This window comes from Asterias amurensis, chromosome 16 (assembly GCF_032118995.1).
Source record: "Asterias amurensis chromosome 16, ASM3211899v1".
NCBI classification, from domain to species: Eukaryota; Metazoa; Echinodermata; class Asteroidea; order Forcipulatida; family Asteriidae; genus Asterias; species Asterias amurensis.
In genome coordinates, this window is record NC_092663.1 from 11,564,290 (window position 1) to 11,587,437 (window position 23,148).

Here is a 23,148-nt window from a genome sequence, read left to right on the forward strand (position 1 = left end):
GTCTCCATTGCAGTAGTGTAACAAAGATAAGACTAAAATTTACAGGGGGCACATAAGTTCGAGTCCAGCATTTTAAACCTATGTTCATGTGATGTGTGCGCAATTCAAGTAGGAGCAAGTTTGGGTGGCTACTGGACCGACTAGACTAACCAGAAACCATAGAGCAAAAGGAGGTTTGACTATGGGTGCGTTCGATAAGCTTCCCTGGGTCGACTCCGCATTGGCAGTCGGCAGAGCCCCTGACAAGAGCTAAACGAACGATCACTCACCGCTCTCGTAGTGACGTCATGCACCTAGGGCCAGCCCCCAAGTGAACCACTCCACAAGCAGGGCACTGGGGGCTGACCTGGGTGACCCCCTGGAATGACGCCAAAGCTATTCGAACGCACCGGGGGCAGACCGGGGTCAACCCAGGGAAGCTAAATGAATGCACCCATTATCGAACCATGCACTGAGCATGGTCTACTTCGGTCAGTTCGTCACAGTTTCTGGTCAAGTCTAGTCGCTCGCTCATCCGAACTTGCTCTTTGCTGTACACGATGGCACACTTTAGAGCCCTAGGTGGCAGCAGACATGCTTGGACAATTTCCAGAGTTCATGCATGCGCATTTCCAAAGATCAAGGGGTATACCCCCCCCCCCCCCCCCCCCCCCCCCCCCCGAGTCCAATAGCATGGCTCTGCTTATTGAGTAAGTTTGTGATTTAAATACGCCACACTATAAAGCGCGTAATTCTATGGGAGGTAATCGCATAATTCTGTGGTTAGTAAAGCCATGAATTTGGGCATTGGTGAGACTACTGCCACCTCGTGACCTCCAAAGTCACCCAATTCTCTCAACCAACGTGACAGAAGTAGAACCATAACCTTTGCCTACGAAGGCCTTGAGGGAAGCTAACACCATTGAAATAACCCAAGCTGGCAGCACACTCAGTTCCCCCAATCAGATATTTTCAATCAATATCAATTTAAGTAGGATTTGAAACTTTGCATGGTGGAGATAAGATATAGAAGAGTTTGCGGTAACACCATGTAATAATCTCTAAATGAGTTGGGGTGGTTCTGAAAAGAACCGTTGGTTTAACTCAATTTAATATCAATTTAACTCTCACTTCAATTCTGGTTTTTCCCTTTGTCATTGTAAAAGCAAGTCGGTGTTAAAAGCTAAGCCCAGCTTCAACAATTGTACTCACAAGACAGATACCACCAGTAAAAAAAACGGTATTGAAAAAGAAAAACCTTTGTTACTAACCAGCTGTGATGAGTTCCCAGTCTGATGAAGCCACTAATGTAGTGGTGAAATTTCTCTGACAAATTTGTGAGTTTGTTCTCCATTTTTCATCCACATTGAAATTGGTAAAAAGATCATCTTTTATACTGAACATTTGTTACCTTTAAAAAGCAAATGCTACCCAAAAGAAAACCTGTAAATCGTTGACGTTTACCGAGGGGAAAAAACTGTACCAGAATAAAACGTACCAAATTCATGTCAGTAAACCAAGTTGGCAAACTTCCTAGATAAGTCAGGGTAGTTAAGATTGTCTACCAATCACCCAAATTGTCTTGTCCAATTCAAAAGTTACACAGAAAAATGTTCCAACGTCCTACTAAAACGGATACAAAAAGGATAAACAATGAGGTACAAAGCAAGAACAAACAGCACTTTACCGAAGATATGCCAAAGTAATTACAAAAACACAAAATAAAAATGCATTATTACAACAATTCTATTCAAAGTGGGTGATTTGTCTCTGGTCAGTTCAACATGGAGTCCAAAATATTGCACCTTAAAGCAGATTTTATCATAAATACCTTTTGCCTAGAGTTTGTTCGTGGAATACATGATTTAGAGGTTTTGTATGTCATATAAGGTCCAAATGGCCACTTCCCAAATTTCAGAAATCACAAAACTTTTTGCTGATAAAAGTTAAGGCTTCGGCAATTTAACCACCACTACCAACTGCATGGCTCTACCAACAGCTTAATTATGCGCTTAATGTCACCGTTCTCCACTTACTGGTTAGCTTAGCACCAAATTTCTGTGCTAACTGTGTAAGTTCTGTGCTTAAAAATACAGTCATCATTTTCAGCTTAGGGTAAGCGCTGTTTTTCTGAGCTAGCTGAATAAGGGAAAAGAGCATCACAACATGACGCATGTTGGCGCAAGCAAAAAATCCTTGCTAACCATTTGAATATGCATTATTTGAGCAGATAATTGTTTGCTAGGGCTTATGGTGAACAGGAATTCAGCCCTGAAGAATTTGGTGAGGGGCATATCTGTTGGGAAGGGCCATCCAAATCCTAAACTCACAGCAGTACATGTATATACACTTTAGAACTGTTCATTATTTCTGTTAGTAGAGTTTAGTAAGTGTCAAGCTGTGGGTCACAGTTTGAGGTCAAACCCAAAGGGGCCAAAGGTCATAGAGCTGCTATGCGAAGAAAATTTGCAAAGCAGAGAAAGACAAAACGTGCTTCATAAAAATAAGCACGTCACCAGCCAAACTGTCCTCGGATATTGTTTGAAACTGGCTCCCTGCTAATTTTGTGTCTGGCCAATAAACTTGTTCGTGTTAGCAGCTCTAGGAAAATTAGGCCCCAGTTTCTTGTATTAAGGTCACCGTTGGTGTCCAGGTCACATGTCCCGGTTGTTTACTGTGACTGTCACTTTTGTCACTTGTCACCCGGTACGATCCATGGTTCCAGGGTGGTCTTGCCTTCCTGGGTGTCACTGCCTCGTCTATCCTACTACGCTCAAGTCAAAATGCCTTTCAGTTGTCGTCACATCCCCGCTTATAAAATTGCAGCAGTCTTGTTGAAGGTCAGGTCAGGTGTCAGAGATTGTTTGCAGTAAAAATTGTTTTCTGTCGTCGATGGTCCATGGGATGGTGTCTCCGTGTGTCCAGGGTACTGAAGTTGTGTTGCGGACAGTTTGTAAAACAGCAACGTCTCGGGTTGTAGTAGTTGGTGGAAGTGTCAAAGGTCAAAAAAACCGCTCGCCCTTCTGTTGCTAGTCTTCCTTCGAGTCAGTTCTGTCCTGCTTTCCACAGTTCCATCTTTGAAGTTGTCACGCTTCAAATCTTGTCCAAACCACTCTTCAGTTCAATGCACTTTTGTCACTCTTTTGTTAAAAGTCAGCGTCGGCTTCGAGAAGATGTCACATGTACAAATCCCTGTTTCTGTTTTTTTGTTTGTAAATCCTCCAGTGAGACGGCGAGCACATCGTGGTTGTTCGTGTCAAAGGTCAAAGACTCATAAACATAGCGCCTCCAGAAGCAGCTTGTCTCGTGGGTCAGTTGGTTGTTAACCGAAGGGGTCATTGGGTCAGGGGTCAAATGTCTTAACACAGGCAGGGGTCAATCTTTGGTGCGTGGAGTGTTTCTGGGGGGGGGTCAGAGGTGAAGGGTCAGTACCGAAGGTCAGAGGTTAGGTCAATGGGTTTTTTTTATCTGTAAATTTTCTTGTGGTTTGTGAGTCAGTCCCCTTGTCTGTATGGAGAGGAATACAAAAGGTCAGTACATCAAGTCAAATGAAAAGCCACGTACCTCAGTGGTAAAAAGTATTTAAAAATAGTTCGTAGAGTTAACTAACAATGTGTATGTTGGCCATCTTTACAAGCTTGTAAATTGTTTTAAACACAACAACGTTTTGTGTAGCTACCGTGAACATCAGGTGGAAGTTTGATCAAACTCCTTGCATGATTGGTGTGTGAACCGCTTGGCCGTGTAGAAAAGTCAGAATGCTTGACGCGGCCAAAAGCCAAGTTGCCTGTAAAGATGGCGTCTATGAGGAACTTATCTATTCCAAGTGTCAGGAAGGTCGCTCAAGCTATATTTGCACAGAGCTCGAATTTCAAGAAATTCTTCATTTATACAACGGGTCTTGTAGATCGAAATGTACTTAGGCAAAAACGTATGTTGGGTTGTTGAAATCTTGTCACACACACAAACAAAACGTCTCCTGTCTTTTTGTTAAATAGTTAAGATTGCAGCGTTCGTTTTAAGTACAAAATATCAAGTCAGAATAACATTTATGGATACTTACCGCTTATATATCAGACCTACTTGCATAGTTGCATCTCAAACAAAGAGACAAGTTATAAAAAAGAAGACTAGATAATATAAAAATGTACATGCTTGAAAAAGTTTAAACGCTTTATTTTCTAGTCGTTACATACTTACCTCCATTGGCATGGATGAAATCAGGTTGTGCGAGGGCGTTTGCGGGTGTCGTTGGTTTGCGGGTCGGCCACCATTACCTTAAAGCGGATACCCGATACCTCTTGGCCGTGAATCATCTCGATAGCCTTGAGGGCGCTACTCTTATCTGCGCAACAAATATCGGGGGTTACCGGAGACGAAAAAGTCAGTACGATGCACTGATGTTTTGAATATTGGGTTTCAGAATGTACACCATTTTGTAATCTCATTTGAGAATATAGTGTTAAAGGATTTTGATACCTTTTGTAAAGCAAATTTATGGCCATGACATGAACCCCTACAAACTGTGGTTGAAGATGTATGTAATGTAATAATAATAATAATTATAACCAGTTTTTATATAGCGCTTTTCACACCCGAAGGGCGTCCCAAAGCGCTTCACATTATTACCCCTGGTCACTGGGCCTTAAATCACTCCTTAAACCATCTCGGCTCCCTGGTGGCGAGTATACAGCCTTGTGCAACATTAATATGCGCTACTCGGCTAAATCAATCACAAGAACCATCTCTGCCCTCACAGGTACCCATTTACCACTGGGTGGAGAGAAGCAATTATAGTTAAGTGTCTTGCTCAAGGACACAAGTGTCACGACCAGGATTCGAACCCACACTCTGCTGAACAGAAGCACCAGAGCTTGAGTTCGGTGTTCTTATCCACTGCGCCACGACACCCTATATAATCTACCTGTAGAAGTTTCAGCTTCATCAGTCGTCCAGTTTTTGAGAACAAAAGTTTAAAAAAAAACCAGGGCAATGTTTTCAGGAGAGTTGCGTCAATACGTTGTACATACTAAAATAATTTGCTAAAATAATTTTCGCCTCACTGAGAAGATTGTTTTCGTGAAACTGTTTCACTCAATTCTCTAAAAAACTACTGCATCTCATCAAGTAATATTTCAAGGGAAGCTTTCTACCATAATTATCTTTAAATCGTGTAAGTTTATTGTAAATCTGTGGACAGTTGTGTTTTGTGGTGTACAGAAAGTACCCAAACCCTTTAACTATAAAAAAAAAGGCAAAAAAATCGTACGTTTGTAGAATGGATTTGGGTTTCAAATTGACAATCAGCAGGAGAGTTCACACAATACTTGCCATTGATAATTTTTAAACTTTTCGATTTTTTTATGAATCTCTGTATTTTAAACTCAATTCAGCTTGTAGCTGCAATGTTTGAATGTGTTTTAATAAACCAATAATAATAATACTATCAGGGTTAACATTCATACCTGCATATTTGGCATAGCCAAAGTTCCGATTGTTCAACATGTAGCACTCGATCAGGTTCCCGAATCGGCAGAAGATATCGGTTAGAACCGACGGCGGCGGTGCGACAGGGTTACAAACGATGAACAGTCTCTCCATGCACTCACTGATATAATAGGGATCAAAAGTTCAGAGTTGAAAGGTCAGAGTTGAAAGGTGAAGTTAACCTCAGTCAAGGTGATGGGAGATTGAAGTGTCTGGTGCATTTGTATAAACTTAAAAATTCCTGACAAACAAAATTGACTGAAACCTACAGATGAAAACCTTGGAACACAGGGCCCTTGATTTTTTTAAGAATATTTTCAGAATATCTTTTTTTCAAACTGATGCTATACAGTATGTCACCGTGGTCCAGTGGTTAGACTGCAGGACTCGCAACTACAAGGTTGTAGGTTCAAATCCTACCAAGCTAACCGAGTTCCAGTGGTAAGACTGCAGGACTTGCAACTACAAGGTTGTAGGTTCAAATCCTACCAAGCTAACCGTGGTCCAGTGGTTAGACTGCAGGACTTGCAACTACAAGGTTGTAGGTTCAAATCCTACCAAGCTAACCGTGGTCCAGTGGTTAGACTGCAGGACTTGCAACTACAAGGTTGTAGGTTCAAATCCTACCAAGCTAACCCTGGTCCAGTGGTTAGACTGCAGGACTTGCAACTACAAGGTTGTAGGTTCAAATCCTACCAAGCTAACCGTGGTCCAGTGGTTAGACTGCAGGACTAGCAACTACAAGGTTGTAGGTTCAAATCCTACCAAGCTAACCGAGTTCCAGTGGTTAGACTGCAGGACTTGCAACTACAAGGTTGTAGGTTCAAATCCTACCAAGCTAACTGTGGATTTCACACTGACTAGAATAAGTATCGTCGTCTAGTTACCGAGTCGCAATTTCTTGATTTGTGCAGTTCATAATCATAGACGTTAATCCAATGTTCGTATGAGAGAGATTGGCTGTTCATTGCTAGCTTAGTGTTTATTATATCATTGTGGGAGTTTGCCATGTTCCCTTGATGGGAAGATCATCAATCAATCAATTGTTAAATTTATAAGGCGTCAATCCAGCAGTAATTGCTCATAGCCCCGTTAAGTAGGCTTTAGTAAAAAAGGTGAGATTTAAGCAAATTTTGGGAATTGGCTAATGAAGTAGTGATAGAAAAGGCATGATCCCCCCCCCCCTATCTGTTTTTTGGTTTATTAAATGTATTTTCTAAGAAACACAGCCAAATACTCACGTAGTTTTGTTTACGTTTCGACTAGTATCACTAGTCATCCTCAGAACGAGGCACCACCAGTCGGTTGGTGGCGCTGTTGCCTGCTTCGGCCACTGGATGGTGGTTTGGCCGAGTGTGTCCTCCCCCGGGGTGGAACTTGGGGTATGAGGGGGTCCCTCATGTTTTTTGGTTGTTTGAATGCGAAAAATTGAAGTTTGGGAACAGGAACGCAGAAAGCTGACAGGTTCTTTGATGGACATTAGGCCAGTGAGATATGAAGAGGCTAAGGCATTGAGGCAGCAGAACATATTGTAGGAGTATCTAAACAAACAAACAAACAGTACTTACGAGTCGATGTGTACAAGGGGTTGTTGTGCTGGGAGCCGAAGCATGGTCGGATCCATGGTGTAACTTGGTAATTGTGCTTGGCCCTGCTGCACCTGAGCTCGTCTGTCGAAGTAGAGAAACAAAAATGGCTTTACTTCAAACATCTCAACAGTGACTAGGTGAGGTTAGCAGTAGCACCAATTGTAATTCGCTTTTAGTGTTAATAACAACAATAATAACATAGAGCACATAAAGCGCACAGTATCTGACAAAAAATGCTGTTCAAGGGTGTAGGTTCCCAAAGTCAAAAGTCCAGGATTTAAAAAGCTTGTTTGAAGAGGTGTTTTGAGCTGTCGTTTGAAGATTGAAGGTGTGTTCTGAAAAGAACCGATGGTTGACAACTCAACATCTCGATCAGTATGCTCTTATCGTCTTCAGGAGAATGCTGGACTCTGTTGATAGAAACTGCTTAAGTACTCTGAATTTAACTAGTAACTGGGCTTGGCTCGATGGTGCGCAAGGGCCGGAACAGAAACAGGGAAATCTTACTATCTCAACAATGGACAATTTGGGGAATTGTTAGGTGCTAATATTACTAAGTTGTGTCAAAGATCTGCTGTACTTACACAGTGTCGGTGGGAGACCCGGGCTCCTCAACAAATTTCACCGACAGCGGGCAGCTTGGCGGGTACTCAAACCGGTCCAACTTTTGCTTAGCGTAGACCGCTGAAACTGCAGTGCTGTAACGTACATATGCAATTCCTACAGGTGTAGAGAACAAAATCCCAGTTTTGTTTTTAGTTTTGGCCGAACCAAACAACATTGATCAGAGTATAATTTTAATCTGTGGCATCTGAATTGCCGTCGCTCTACCAACTGAGCCTTATGTTGTCGGTCTCCCTATATTGTCACTATGTTAACTTAAGGGTGCCAGTCAGAAGCCATACAACCTGTAACTGCTGTATAGTAGCCAGGGATCATGCCCAAGTTTACGATAAAACCTGGGACGTGGCTTTGTATGAGATTCGGGGGATGCGACATTTTCGTAAAATATTAAGGGCAACCGACTTCCATCAAATTGATTTGAATTTCACAATTAACTAACTTGTGATCATTACAGATCTATATGAAATTGAAATTAACGACCTGAAGGGACAGAGCTTAAAGAGGGATAGTACCTTTGACCCCAAAGTCCCCCCTTTCTTGTCTCAGGTCGCAGTACTCCAATCCGGGGACCAGATCAAACAGCGCCCTCAGTTGATTCTCTGTGACACTCCCGTTGACGACAACGTAAAGCTTTGGGGAGATCTGAGGATCTGTCACTGCTGTTGAGAAACAAAGAAAAAAAGAGAAAACTCTTTGATTTAAAAACAAATCTCACGACTAAGGAGATAATGACTATGATGGATGAATAGTGGAGGTGGGTACATTCTAGCCTGAACATCTGCCTTGAGTGTACAACAGGATCCTTACAAAAGCACCTTTGACCCCTTCACTTCACATGGAGATTTGCAGTCAAATCTTACGTACATGTACGAGTACATGTATACATATAAAACAACATTGTATGCATGCGCATGTACATAATGCCCATTACATGCAGACCCGTAGTGAGCTGACAAACATCACCTTGGACCAATCAAAACACAGATTTGGAAAGCTTACGTCACTTCACGCTTATCCAATGAAATTGTTGTATCCAATGAAATGACTGGGTCTGCGGATGAAGACAGGGGGACCAGACTAGGTCAAGTCTAAATTTACAAGTAGAACCTGGAGACACTGCATGTGTATTTATTTGTGCATCTCCACTTTCAGGGAAAACAGATGGGCAATTCTCAGCTAGCGCCAAAGCCAAACAAAAAACCTATGTTAACAGTGTTTCTTTATGCATGTCTGCTGCCACCTAGTGAAACCTTTAGAACATACCTGCTGCAGGATGGTGATATGAGTTCGGTTCGTACGCATGGAAGCCACCGCCCACGGCCGGCGGTGCAAAGTTGGATCTGGGATCGAAGGCCGAGTCTGGTCGGAAACCACCACCGCCGGTGAATGTCGACTCGTGCATCTGGCTGGGTATGGGTTCATCTCGATTCCGGTGGCCCTTAGGTTCAGCCAAGATCGCCTTAAAACCTGAAAAGACAAACAAAAGTGAAATGAAAAAGGTTCATTTATTAACCAGGGGCTTGAAATTTTGTTATTTATATTTTCTAATATGCTCAGTTTAATTTCAAAAGAGGTCTTTGCAAGAATCTGGAAATTTTGTGTAAAACACTTCTCAACATTTTGATTTGTATGCTCTAAGAGTCTAATTCAGGAGAAAGCTGGACTCATGTTAGTTCTGCCTATGGAGATAGCTGGTAGTTGGGCTTGGCTTGATGGTGCGCAAAGGCAGTAATAGGAACAAGATAAGCTGGAGGTGGGTGGAAGTGTGACTGTTCTGTGTTGGGTGTTAGTCGAACACGGGCTGGATGCGCTCATGGATGCGCTTTGTGTAATAAAAGTCATAAACTTGCCATGGCGTTCAGTGTTGCGTGACAAAAAAGTGAATACGTACATCTTTATATGCACCCGTTTTGGCTTATAGCGCTTTTTGAAGACGCACAGCGTTTCATATTTTGCCCGTATTTGATAGCCAATCAAAGACACGGATCGGAGTTTCCCTCCCAGGGGTTAGAGACGTACGCAGAGCTAGCGTGATACGGCACGCTGTCCATGGTAGCGAGGTTGGGTTTGAACCTAAAACCCACTGGGAGTGGGTAGGGAGTGTGTGACTCAAGTCTTATTTATGGTAGCACTTTTGTGTCTGATCTGCACTCCACCAACAATCAAGGTTTAAATTCACTTTAGAATCCTGTTGAGTTGACGGCGTAAATGTAAGTGCTCACTGAACTGAATCAGTTGGTGACAAGCACAGGGGGGAGAGGGAACCTAGAGGAGACTAAGTCATCCTCCTTTGGAGTTGGAGTTAGAAATGTTACCTCGATCACAGCTCTCTATAGCGACTGCTGCACTGGACACTTTGCGGAATTTGACATAAGCGAATCCCTTATTCTCTCCCGACCTTCTGTCTTTGAGTAGATTGATGTGGTCGATTTCTCCATAAGCTATCCAGAGTGGAAAAGGAAGATAGAGAGGGTGAAAACACAAAGTAAAATTAGAAACAAACAGGGAAAAAAAAAAAATTACCAAGCTTGGAAAAATATCTTGCTTAAGATACATGTGGTAAAAAGATGGTCAAGGTGGATAACTTGTCTTGAAATATTTTTGCCTGAAATGCCAAACAAGTTAAACAACTTTGATCTTGTGTAACTTGTTACTTTGCCCAGTTGCACAAGCTTTTTGCGCATCCATGTAAAATATAAAACTGAATCTCCCTTCTCTGTCTTTCTCCATTCTCAGTGGGGTTTGTATAGCGGTTAAGTTCACTTTTCTCAGAGTCCTTAGCTTCGCAACCAGAATGAATAAATGAAATAAATGTCATAAATGCAAAAATTGGTAAAGCACAGGGGGAAAAATCGCATACAACTTTTTATTTTACCTTGGAATTTTTCCCGAACATCATCGTCTGTGTAGATCTTGGGGACCATGATGAAGATACGCATCAGTTCTTTCTGTCCATCAATGTCCTGTTTACTCCCAGAGCGTCTTGAGTTTGCGATCAACACCTTCGAGAAATGATAGATACATTAATTATAATGTGCAATTGCAGAGCTGCCAACATTTGCATCTTGCAATCAGGGAGGTTTTATACATCAATCAGGGAGATACTTAGTAACACACCTTAAAACTGCATTTTTAATTTACAAATATCCTTCAACTCCTTTGAGTATTATTACCCATTTCAAGTATTTAAAAAACCTTCTCTAGGTGATTGTTCTAAAAATAAAAAAAATTTAAATGAGAAACTATTAAACAAGATGGTGTGTTCTACTCATTTTGATTTTAATCATATAAACAACTCTCTGGTAAGGAACAATGTTTTGAGATACAAGCCCTGTGCAGTCTTGAGGAAATTGGGCCTGAAAGTAGCTAAGCACAAAAAGTATGCTTACCAGAAAAAGGATTTACAGCTAAGAACAATGTCATACTGTTTACCAACTGCAACTGGTATACCAACTTATTTTTTGCTTAATAGAAAGTTGTTAAGCAATATTTTTATACTGAAGCAGCTCCATGAAATTGGGCCAATCTGAGAGTTGGACAGTAAGATAGGATTTGAAACTTTGCAGTTATCATCAGTCTTAAGTATTCAAAAACTTTGACATTGAGCCCCATCAAGTTTCAATACCTTTAGAGGTTTAGGATCAGACCCGATACACTTATTATCAGTTTCCTCCATAGCGATTGCTGCCTCAGACGCTTTGGCGTATTTGATATACGCCACACCCTTGCTCTCATTGGTCGATCTGTTCTTCACAAGCCAGACATCGTCGATCGTGCCAAATCGCTCAAAATGCTCCTTGAGTTCAGTCTCTGTATGGTTCCTCCCGCAGACAATAAAAAGTCTAATTTGGAAAATAAAAAAAATAAAAATATATATATGATGCTCTATCAATTTATTATGGTAAAATAAATGGACAAGTTTTTTTGTATCCTGCCACCACTTTTTCGTTCAATATGTTCATGAAATATGAACTTCATAATGAAGAGGTTATTGTCGATTCCAGCAGTGATCACTTTTCCCCCTCTACCAAGTCTACTACACTAGTCTTGGGTTCAAGAAGGAGAAACAGAAAGGCCAACAAATGACCAAAATGCAGCCTTCTTCATTTTGTATGATGATTAACTGTGTAGTGTGTGGTCAAATATAATAAATTAACATAAAAATAGAACGACAACATTACTTACATGTAATTTGCATTATTTTCTGCCCTCCTTTGGCATATACTTCCAGCGATCAGACTTAGCTACACAAAATAAGATCTAATAGTTTCCTAAATAAAACAATAAAGGTTTTAAAAAGCCACACCCTATCTAAACGAAGTAAATATTCACCGGCTATTTGGAGGTTTGTCCATATCGACTCGCCCAGAGCCCCTGTCGCCACCTCCACGGTCCCGATCACGACCGGCGAACCCTGCGAATCGCCCCCCTCGATCACGATCATCGTCGCGATCGCTGGTCGGGCCTGGCTGATCTGACCATCCGCCACCGTAGTAAGATTCACTGCGTGACGACATGGTCTTCTCGGTCAATAGAAATTCGGGAAAAATCTTGATTTTGGGCGTTGAAAATTGTCGGAAAATTGCGTCTTGGACGATCCAGCTGCACTGTTTGACGAGAAAATTTTATTCAGTGAAGTTGTTAATTACGTGGGCTAATAAAATCGCCCAAAAGAATAAACAATATCAAACGGAATAAAACGTAAACAGCGCCCAATGTTTAGTTTCTCCACGTAAATAAAATGAGTGATTTAACGCCTAAAGGGGCGTCAGTTTTTGTTTTCCTCTCCACTCAACAAAAAAGATCAACAGAGGGCGCACTTTCTCTGCAATGATGGCCACCGAAAAAACAGAGGAACCCATGTGTGCTACAGAAGATGACCGCAGACCCCAGTTTGGCAACAGATTTCTGACAGATTCCGATAAAGTCTTTCAGCACAATGCTTGGTAATTTCTACTCAGTGTTTGCATTTGAACTCGACTTGTAGTATTTGTGTAGAAATTGTCAAAACTTTGTCGGGTTAAGACCCAACCAACAATTACAACAATCATGACAATTACAATGCAATGGCAATCAATAGTAATAGACATTTTCGCAAATACCATTGCACAAGAAGCGCAGACTGTTGAATGAGGTGCATTGTGGGATAGATATGGATCAAATTTGATCACCAGCTAGACCACAATGCACCAAATTCCAAGCTTTACGCGTGCGCCCCAGTATTTGCGAAAAGGTCTATGCCATAAAAAAAAATTAAATCTTTCCTTCTTCAGCAGTGCGCAGGCTGGGTTGTGGGTCCTACCTAGTTTTACTACGACTTTGAGTTTGACGAGTCTTGCCGTCGACTTGCCGTCAACTCAACCAATATACATTTAAATTCACACAAGAGGTATAGAACTGTTAAGTAAATAGCTAAAAGATAATTTTCATAAGTTTTGGTTACATTTTGTTGATTTTTACTACGTTTAATTGAGTTTTGTTTTGTGAAAGAATGATTGTGAAGCAGCAAAGCCGTCGGCCGCCATCTTGCTTTTTCACAGGGCTTTTTCACATGTACAACATGGACTACAGAGAGCACTTTCCTAAAAATGGAATAGTCTTGGCCCAAGACGTCAATTCTCGGTACTGCATAGACGATAGTGAATTATGTCACTTCGTGTAAATTGATCGCTGACGACTTGGGTCAAGAGTCCAAGACTAATCCCTGCAATTCTTGAGCAGTGTCTTTAACTAGACTACCGAGGTTTCCCGGTAGCTTAGAGGCAGTTCGAATCCTATGTTTTGGCAGCGGGTACCGCAACAATATAAGAGATGTTAAATTTGCATCGGGGATAAAGAATATTGATTTTGGTTTTTACCCACATACACCGATGTGTGTTAGCACTGTATTCTCAATACTTCCCGAGTCCTGTGAAACAAAACAAAATCCTATGTTTTGGCAGCGGGTACCAAAACGATAAAAGAGAATGGGTAAAAACCAAAATCAATGTTCTTTATCCAGATGCAAATTTAACATCTGTTACATCGTTGCGGTACCCACTGCCATGACACTGTTTGTGTTTACTCTCTGTTAAAATAAAGAAAGATAAAACAGTATTCCCAACAAGAAAAACAATTTGAATTAATTTTGAAATCGCACAAAACTGCAGATCATGGCATCAATTGAAAAACTGATTCATAGACTTGGATGGCTGTCTATTCCTCGTTGGCGAAACAAAGTTCATTTTCAAAGAAAATCGCTGGTTTTCTACCCCTGTAGACACTATGATGGCGTACACCACAAGTTGTGGTAAGTCTGAAAACCGTCCGGGGGGCTGGGATCCTTTCTAATCTTTAAACAATCATGATTAAACATTATAGGCACTGGACACTTTTGATAATACACCAGTCCATTAGGCTCCGCCCAAGGCGCACGTGTGAGCAAGAACACTTGAGCCTCTCCAATGCCGTTCTGCACAACTCTGCCGCGCGAGCCAAGCATGCGCGCATGCATGTCAGACTTTTGGTTGTGCAATGGATTGTGATTGGTCAAAACGCCATGGGGCAGAGCTTAATGGATCGGTCGACCAAAGACCAACTCACTTTGTGTAGGCCTATCCCAACATGCATAAAATAACAAATATACTGTGAATTTTTTTACCCAAGTGGTCATCGAAATGGAAAGCGAATAATGTAATTTGTGCAACAAGGGTGTTCAAGTGAAAAACGCCCTTGTTGCACAAATTTGTGTGCTTTCAGATGCCTAAAAAAGGCACTTATAAATAATTTCAAACTTTTATCTTAATTCAGACTTTTTAAGCCTGCCTAGGTAGACAAACTCCACAAATAAAATAAGTCGTTCTCTTTGATCTCCTCACTCTTAAAGGAACACGTTGCCTTGGATCGGTTGAGTTGGTCTTTGAAAAGCGTTCTGTAACTGTTTGTTGTAAAATGTATATGGTTAGAAAGATGTTGTAAAAGTAGAATACAATGATCTACACAAACATGCCTTAAAATTGCGTGGTTTTCCTTTTACCTCGTCGACAAACACGGTCGGCCATTTATGGGAGTCAATTGACTCCCATAAATGGCCGACCTTGTTAGGTAGCGACGTAAAAGGAAAACCGTGCAATTTTGAGTGATACTTGTGTTGATCATTATATTCTACTTTTAAAACCTCTTTCCAACCATTTCATTACAAACGGTTTCAAATGATTTTTATAGACCAACTCGTCCGATTTAAGGCATTGTGTTCCTTTAATCTGATAGTGCTGATGAAAGTGTTCCCAAAAGCTCCTTGGAATCAAAAAGCTCCAGAGGGGTTGTCAAAAGCTGGAATGCCATTATTTCAATGTACCTTCTAAGATCTCAACACCAGATTCAAACTTCTAGTTGTCAGACTCAGACTAGAAGGTATTCTCAACCCAGTATTTTCACAATTCTCTTGTTTCTTTGCATCTTTGAATACAGGGATAACGTCGTTTGGAGCGAGGAGCAGATGCAGGATGCACAGAAGAAGGTGGAAGCCAACTCTAGTGAATTTATGAATCAGGAACAGCAAGGTACTTAATAATAACAATACTGAAGTCTTATATAAAGCGCTTATCTGCCAATAAAAACTTGTTCGTATATGTACTTCCCGCGAGTGTGAAAGCGATACAAATTTTGACGACACAAATTTGCAACAAATATTTCGCATCATTTGACTCGTGCTCAACTCCTGCCAGAAATGCCAGAGCTTGAGTCCAGGGCCCAATTTCATAGAGCTGCTAAGCACAAAAATTTTGCTTAGCATGAAATTTCTTCCTTGATAAAAACAGGATTACCAACCAAAATTTACATTTGTTGCATATTGCTTGTTACTGGTATTCAGCCGTTGTTTGCTCATCCTGAAAATCATGTGGAAATTTGGTTGGTAATCCTGTTTTTATTGAGGCAGAAGTTTCATGCTAAGTAAATTTTGTGCTTAGCAGCTCTATGAAATTTGGCCCTGTTCACTTGAAGGCTCAAAAGCTCAGTTTCTCAAAAGCTGTAGAATTTCAGGCAAAGATACCTCAAGGGAAGTTTTCCGCCATGACCATCTTTATACCAGGCCTTGAACTTCTCTCTTGAAGGGGCACAGCTATGTCTCTCCAGTGAGGGGTACGTCTATCAGGAAAATGGAAATTTGTATTGGAACTTTGCAAAGGGCACCACAGCAAAAGCACAGGGCAATTGCTGTGGGTGCTGTCGGTTATTATGAGGCATGTTGTACTGTGTCATTTGTGTATATCTTTTAAAGGAAACCCCTCGCCAAAACATCATGGGGGTGAAAGATCAATTACTTCTGCTGCCCCTTCATTGTGGAACGACTTGCCATATCATGTTTAACTTTCTCCATCAATGGCTTTGTTCAAAACTTCCCTCAAGACTCATCTAATGAGGACTTCACAAACTTTTTCCCGTTTTTTTTGTGACACTGCGCCATGAGCATCTTTAGATGGATTCCGGCACATTATAAATACCCATTATTATTATTATTATTATTACTATTATTATTATTATTATTATTATTATTATATTTGTGAAGATTTGTATTTTCAATCTTATCGGTATATAGTACATGTACACACCCTTCAGGTGAAAATGTTTGAGAAATTTTCCGAAACTTGAACTATTTTTTATTTAGAGAAACTGCAGAAAGAAGCCGACAACCAGTGGGATGGTTTCTATTCTCAGCACCAGAATCGCTTCTTCAAGGATCGTCACTGGCTCTTCACCGAGTTCCCTGAGCTGGCTAAGACATCGGCAACGACCTCGCAAGATGAACCAGTACAGACCGCCCCAGATGCAAAGCCTACCATTCTCAATTCAGATCCAAGTTCAGAGGAATCTGTGAGTCCGTTAAGAAACTCGGAAAGTGTCGCAAAGGAGAATGAAGGAGCGGCAAGTTCAAGTGGAGCTAAAGCAAACTGTGAGCCGGTCCCCTTGAGTCAAATAGCTTGTAGATCCACTAAAGAAGGCGTGATACAAGACTCTCAAAATGGAGTGAATGGTGTTGATTGTTCTGTTAATGAGAGAACTTGTGGAGACCCCACCAATCCGCTAGATGTTGCCAACAGCGAGAGGTTTCCTGGCTGGGATGCCAGGACTCGGATCCTGGAGGTGGGGTGTGGAGTTGGCAACACCATCTTCCCGATTCTACAGTCCAATATGTGAGTATTGTAGTTGACCTTCTCCAGATGGGTGGCCTGTTTACCCAATTAATACCCAACTGGCTCTTGCCTTGCAGCAGTCTACGGGAGATTGTGGCGATTGAAGCCCTCTTTATACTTCCTGCGAATGCGATACGACTTGCGCGCAACTCCTGCAAAACAGTCGCTGTGAAAACAGCACTGCAGTGTCAAAATTTGTGATGCATTTGCATTCAAAGGAAGTACGAACTTAGCTTAAAGACACTGGACACTATTGGTAATTGTCAAAGACTAGCCTTCACAGTTGGTGAATCTCAACATAATGCATAAAATAACAAACCTGTGAAAATTTGAGCTCAATCGGTCGTCGAAGTTGCGAGATAAAAATGAAAGAAAAAACACCCTTGTCACACAAAGTTGTGTTCTTTCAGATGGTTGATTTGGAACCTCAAATTGTACATCTGAGGTCTCAAAATCAAATTCGTGGAAAATTACTTCTTTCTCAAAAACTACATTACTTCAGAGGGAGCCGTTTCTCACATCGTTTTATACTGTCAACCTCTCCCCATAACTTGTTACCAAGAAAGGTTTTATGCTAATAATTATTTTGAGTAATTACCAATAGTGTCCACTGCCTTTAAAGCCATTGGACACTTTTTGTAAACAGTAATGTCAAAGGCCCACACTTCCGGTATCACAACTTCTATATAAAATAACAAACCAGTGAAAATGTAGGCTCATTTGGTCATCGGAGTCGGGAGAAAATAACGGAAAACCCACCCTTGTTTGCGGGGATCACCGAGGGAGTCATAGTTTTTAACCATTTCACGAGTAAAAGCAGTCAATATTTGTTTTATAACACCCCAAACATTTCTAAATACTGTACTATTATTATTAAGTTACAGACCTGAATGCTACAATCCACGGACGACGCGAATACAGATTGCAAACACTTTTACTTACTGTGTTGCATGTAGTGTCGTGCAATCCGAAATGGTTACAGACTATTAATTTATCATACTCGTACACGCAACGGACGTCAGGGTACTGCACGCCATGTGCTAGTCTGTTGGACTAGCGCACTGCGCCATGTGCTAGTCTTCGGACTAGCGCATGGCAAACCGACGGCCGTCGTCTAGCAAAACTAAGACATGTCATGTGACGCGCTCTAAACCAATGAGCAGGCAGAATACTTGCAAGGGGTGTTATAATAAATAATATGTATAGCTCTATGGTGTTACCACATCTCACCACCAGCTGAGAAAACTAAGGAAACCCATGCACCCAATGTTAGCCTAGAAGGTATGGTACTTTTTTCGCAGTCTGGTACCAGTGTAGGGTGAAGTACGACACCCACTCCTTAAGCTTGCAGATTGCATCCCCTGGGCCTTCTTTCATAAAGTTGATTAAACACAAATATAGCTTAGCACAACAAACTTCAGCTTACCAGATTAGAGTTTATTAGCCAAAATACCATGTCACATGCACTATTAAGGGAACACGTTGCCTTGGATTGGTCGAGTTGGTCTTTGAAAAGAGTACTGTAACCATTTGTAATAAAATCGAAATGGTTAGAAAGATGTTGTAAAAGTAGAATACAATGATCTACACAAATATGCCGCGTGGTTTTCGTTTTACCTCGTTGACAAACACGGTCGGCCATTTATGGGAGTAAAAACTTTGACTCCCATAAATGGCCGACCGTGTTAGTTCGCGACGTAAAATGAAAACCGTGCAATTTTGAGTGATACTTGTGTTGATCATTATATTCTACTTTTAAAACATCTTTCTAACCATATGCATTTCATAACAACTGGTTTCATACGCTTTTCGTAGACCAACTCGTCCGAACCAAGGCAACGTGTTCCTTTAAAGCAATGTAACGCACACAAAGGTCTGCTGTCTCAAGTTGCATTGGTGTGAATGCTTTGGAAAGTTGGTGTCCGATTATGTTCATGTCAGGGACTCTTCTGGATGAGCAGGGGCTCACCCCGATGAGCAAATTGGGGTTGACCTAGCGAAGCTATTCAAGACACTCACAGTTTTTACCGAAATGGCAAACCATAAGCAGACAGAAGCCACATGTGGCACCAGTGTAAGGGGACTATAGCTGTCCAAACTACTGTCATGCTGTTGTGTTTATTTTCTACAATTTTGTTGTCTTTTTCATAAACATACTCATTGCTCTGTGACACTGAAGTTCCATAATGTTCCCTTCTGTTTGTTTTCCCTTCCCATTTATCTTTCAGTGATCCAGGATTGTTTGTTTATGGGTGTGACTTCTCCAGTGTGGCAATAGATATCGTCAAGGTAACAGCTTGCTTGTCAAAATTATTAACAACATAATTGGGAAGAAAGATGTTTTTATACTAATTGATTTATAAAGAAAAGGTTGTGGCAGATTTGTCTGCCTTTTTTGCCAAGATGCACATCGAAAATACCCTCTGCTTGTCAACATTTACTCGGCACACTGATCACACGTACATGTATTTGTGTCATTGGCTAATTCAAGATAAAAAAAACCTGATGAGAAATAGAGTGTTTAAAATCTCTTTCATTTTAAGTTTCAAATGGTACACAGAAGTTAACTTTGGAACGTGGCTGCCAATAAAACCCTTCCAGAAGTTTGCCTCGTTTCTTTTCTCATTGTGTATGAAATTTCAGGTATTTTATTTTAAAAGAATGGTCAGGGCTACCCAAGTCAACTCTACCAAACATTTTGTATCAAAGACAAAATAGTAAAGAAAGTGAAATAGTCTGCATAAATTCTTTCTTTATTTTTGCCTGTAGCAACATCCCGACTTCAACCCACAGCGATGTCATGCCTTTGTGTACGACGTCACAGACAGTGACGCGGCTTTGCCCTTTCCAGAAGGTAGTCTCGACACAATCATCCTCATATTTGTCCTGTCGGCCATTCATCCGGAAAAGTAAGAGCAGATTGTTGTACTCTAAAGAAATGTGTCAAGAAGATTTTGAAGAATATGGGTTTTTAAAGACACTAGACAATAATGGTAATGGTCAAAGACCAGTCTTCTCACTCACATATGCATAAAATAACAAACCTGTGAAAATTGAGCACCCTTGTCACACGAAGTTGTGTGCTTTCAGATGCTTGATTTCGAGACCTCAAATTCTAAATCTGAGGTCTCAAAATCAGAAAAATCAAATAAAAGTTCACCGATTTACAAATAACTTACAGGGTTTACAGAAGGTTATGGTGAAAGACTTCTCTTTAAATATTATTCCATGAAATGCTTTACTTTTCGAGAAAACATTAAAACAACTATCAATTCTCGTTGTCGAGAATTACAGATTTATTTAAAACACAAGTCATGACACGGCGAAACGTGCGGAAACAAGGGTGGGTTTTCCCTGTTATTTTCTCCCGACCCCGATGACCGATTGAGCTTAAATTTTCACAGGTTTAATATTTTGTATATCAGTTGTGATACACGAAGTGTGGGCCTTTGGACAATACTGTTTACCGAAAGTGTCCAATGGCTTTAAAGGGGGGAGTGTCGTCATGATCAAAGCTACCCCGTTTTGAATTCTCCTCCAGCTCATGTTAATTTCCTATATGGGAACAAATTTCCGAGGGACAGATTTACCCCAGGGCACCGGCACGTTGGTTTCGAGCTCACAGGTTCAAATCACTCTCTAGGCAATTTTCTTTGTTCTCCCAAAATGTTAAAAATATTAATGTGATTTTAATTTTGTTTCTGCACTTGTAGGTATTGCGTCCTTGGTTTGAATCCCGCTCTAGTAATTTGTACTTTATCCCACCCCAAATTATTTTAAAGTTTGAGCCGTCGGAATCTGCAAACTGCTTTTATAATGTGTCCTTCTATTTCTCGTTGTAGGATGCAGAAGTCTATCAACAAACTAGCGAGGTGTTTGAAGCCAGGCGGGCTGATCTTACTGAGGGATTATGGGAGGTATGATCTGGCTCAGCTCCGCTTCAAGAAAGGTCAGTGTTGCAACTCGGCATCTTAGGAAGGCAGAGGGCGTGCTTCCTGTGCGCGTTAAAGCCCAATACTGCGCTTTAGGAGGCAGTTGTTTACAAGCGCATGTGTAGTCGATATTTTCCACGCTGCACAGAATTGCAGGTTTGTAGGGTTCAGAATCGTTCATTATTAGTCTCCGATTTATTAAAAATTAAGTAAGAATTATTAAGCCCTTTTCACGCGACAAAGGCAAACCAGGGTCTTGGTCTCGGGAGCCAGATGTCTTGACCAAGGATGTTGGTCAAACTTGAACACAACCTTTTACACGGCGCAGAAACCAGAGTGTGAAAAGGGCTTTAAAAAATTCACAGCGATAAGTAAATCCATAAATTAAGAACAGTTAACTGTGTGTAAAAACAAGCAAAAAATCTCCTTTCGTTGCAGGTCGCTGTCTCTCGGATCATTTTTATGCCAGAGGTGACGGAACCCTTGTCTATTTCTTCACTCAAGGTAGGCCGATCATAAATCATTAGAAATAGCATTTGATCAGTCAGTTCCAATTGGCTTATACTGGCTGTGGCTGCTAAATGTGCCAGATAATTGGGTCTCAGAATTCATAACTTTCAATAACCTATATTTCTGTATAAATGTATATACTAAGCGCCTTGAGTACCTTGTTGGTAGATACATGTGCTATATAATAATAATTTGGGGGGGCTAATCATGCTTACTAGCAGCTAAGAGCTGAATTGCGAAGGACGTGGCTACAGCGTGTTCGCGAAGCAGGCATGCAAGGGCGCCTTTGGCTGCCAGCCACATCAACCCATTATGACCACGGAGCACAGCCAAGATCAAAAGTGTTTGATTTTTCTCGAGGAAGGAAAACCGGATGTTCTGGAAAACCCTCGTGGCACAGCAGAGAACCAACGCACAACTCGACTCACATATGGCCCCGTCGGGGAATCAAACCGGGGTCACCTTGGTGAGAGGCGAGCGCTTTTTGCACAAGCCAACCATGCCACCCGTTAGATAAGACTTCGATATTATCAATATTATTAAACCCTGCATTGAGGTGGTGAGAGTCATTTTCTGAAAAAATAAGTAGGAAATTATGTTGTGTTATACACGTAAAAGAACCCAGTGCACTAATCGGAAACAGAAGGGGCTCGCCCAAGTGTTTTAGGGGCCGATTTCACAAAGCAATAACATTCATCGCAAGACAAATTACCATAGCGATTTGTATTGTGACGTCACACTTTACTTGGCAACTGCGATTGATTTGCAGTTAAGATCAATTTTAGCTCTTAGTGAAATCGACCCCTGATCGGCAGCATATTGCGCCACAGCACCTTGTAAAACCGTTACTTGGTGCTGCAATGGAATAGGTCTCGTACTTCAAAATGTAGCTCCACATAATACTAAGCGTGCTTTGATATGCCCATTAGGTGTGATAAAGCACTACACAAGAACCCATTATTATTATTGTTTTGTCACGTTCTCTCATTTCTAGATGAGCTCCGAACTCTCTTTACCAAAGCGGGTCTTCATGAAGTGCAGAACATCGTCGATCACAGATTGCAGGTCAACCGTGGTCGCCAGCTAACAATGTACAGAGTCTGGATGCAGTGTAAATACCGCAAACCGCTGAGTACCAGCCAACTGGCAGATGTGGACAAATCATGATGAGAACATAAATGATACTCTTGTTGTATCTCGTGTCTTACTGATTTGTGTTGCCTTTGAACATCCTAAAGTGAATGGGATTCCTCGAGTGATATTGCCCTTTCATGATAACATGTACATTATGAGATTGCATCAGTAATAAAGAAAAGTCTTTGTAAGACATCTGCTCTAGATCAGCACAGGTTGTGGGTTCAAAAATCACCCGAGTAATATGCCTGTGATTTCTTTTTCACAGACATTGGGAGAGTACTGAGTATGCAGTACTTGCACATATCGGTGAAAGGGTAAAACCAACTAATATGTATACTATGGATCGTATACATACATGTACAAAAATGTATGATTGGTGGCACTTTTAAAGTATATAAAATAGATCGTACATGTACGACCTTGGCACAAAAAGGGTTCAAACACTCAGGAACAGGTATGCTAATTAAGCTCCCCCCACCCCACAAAGACACAACAAAACAGCATAAACCAAAATCTTGTTGATTTAAAAGATATCTTTTCAAAGCTGTACTTTGATTTTCTACCTATAACAAATCCATGAAATTTTCTCATGATCTTTTTTAACGCATGAGAGCACAGTCTGAACAAGGACTTAAAAGGACGGTACACTTTTGGTAATTGTCAAAGCCAAACAGCCTCACTGGGTGTATCCCAACATATGCATAAAACAACAAATCT

At 41.1% G+C, this 23,148-nt stretch overlaps 2 protein-coding genes across 5 annotated transcripts; one reads left to right on the plus strand and one right to left on the minus strand.

Annotated features, from left to right (window-relative positions):
- Positions 1-663: 663 nt before the first annotated feature.
- LOC139948914 (RNA-binding protein 45-like) lies at positions 664-12,314 on the minus strand. Of its 3 annotated transcripts, XM_071947278.1 has the most exons (11): positions 12,012-12,314; positions 11,305-11,521; positions 10,555-10,681; positions 9,995-10,120; positions 8,943-9,146; positions 8,192-8,338; positions 7,640-7,775; positions 7,035-7,136; positions 5,445-5,587; positions 4,180-4,324; positions 664-3,486 (listed from the first exon to the last, which is right to left on the minus strand). In XM_071947278.1, exons 1-10 carry the CDS (start codon positions 12,194-12,196, stop codon positions 4,200-4,202), a joined length of 1,512 nt encoding a protein of 503 aa, XP_071803379.1. In that variant the 5' UTR covers positions 12,197-12,314; the 3' UTR covers positions 664-3,486; positions 4,180-4,199. The 3 variants fall into 3 exon arrangements, with proteins under 3 accessions (XP_071803379.1, XP_071803380.1, XP_071803378.1); XM_071947279.1 differs by having other exon boundaries at positions 664-4,324; positions 8,192-8,335; XM_071947277.1 differs by having other exon boundaries at positions 664-4,324.
- Positions 12,315-12,502: 188 nt separating this feature from the next.
- LOC139948770 (tRNA N(3)-cytidine methyltransferase METTL2-like) lies at positions 12,503-22,797 on the plus strand. 2 transcript variants are annotated; one of them, XM_071947088.1, is made up of 9 exons: positions 12,514-12,625; positions 13,829-13,968; positions 15,129-15,220; positions 16,327-16,852; positions 19,081-19,141; positions 19,622-19,761; positions 20,695-20,801; positions 21,223-21,288; positions 22,289-22,797. In XM_071947088.1, the coding sequence occupies exons 2-9, from the start codon at positions 13,832-13,834 to the stop codon at positions 22,459-22,461; spliced, it is 1,302 nt and encodes a 433-aa protein (XP_071803189.1). In that variant the 5' UTR covers positions 12,514-12,625; positions 13,829-13,831; the 3' UTR covers positions 22,462-22,797. The 2 variants fall into 2 exon arrangements, with proteins under 2 accessions (XP_071803190.1, XP_071803189.1); XM_071947089.1 differs by lacking the exon at positions 13,829-13,968 and having other exon boundaries at positions 12,503-12,625.
- Positions 22,798-23,148: the final 351 nt, after the last annotated feature.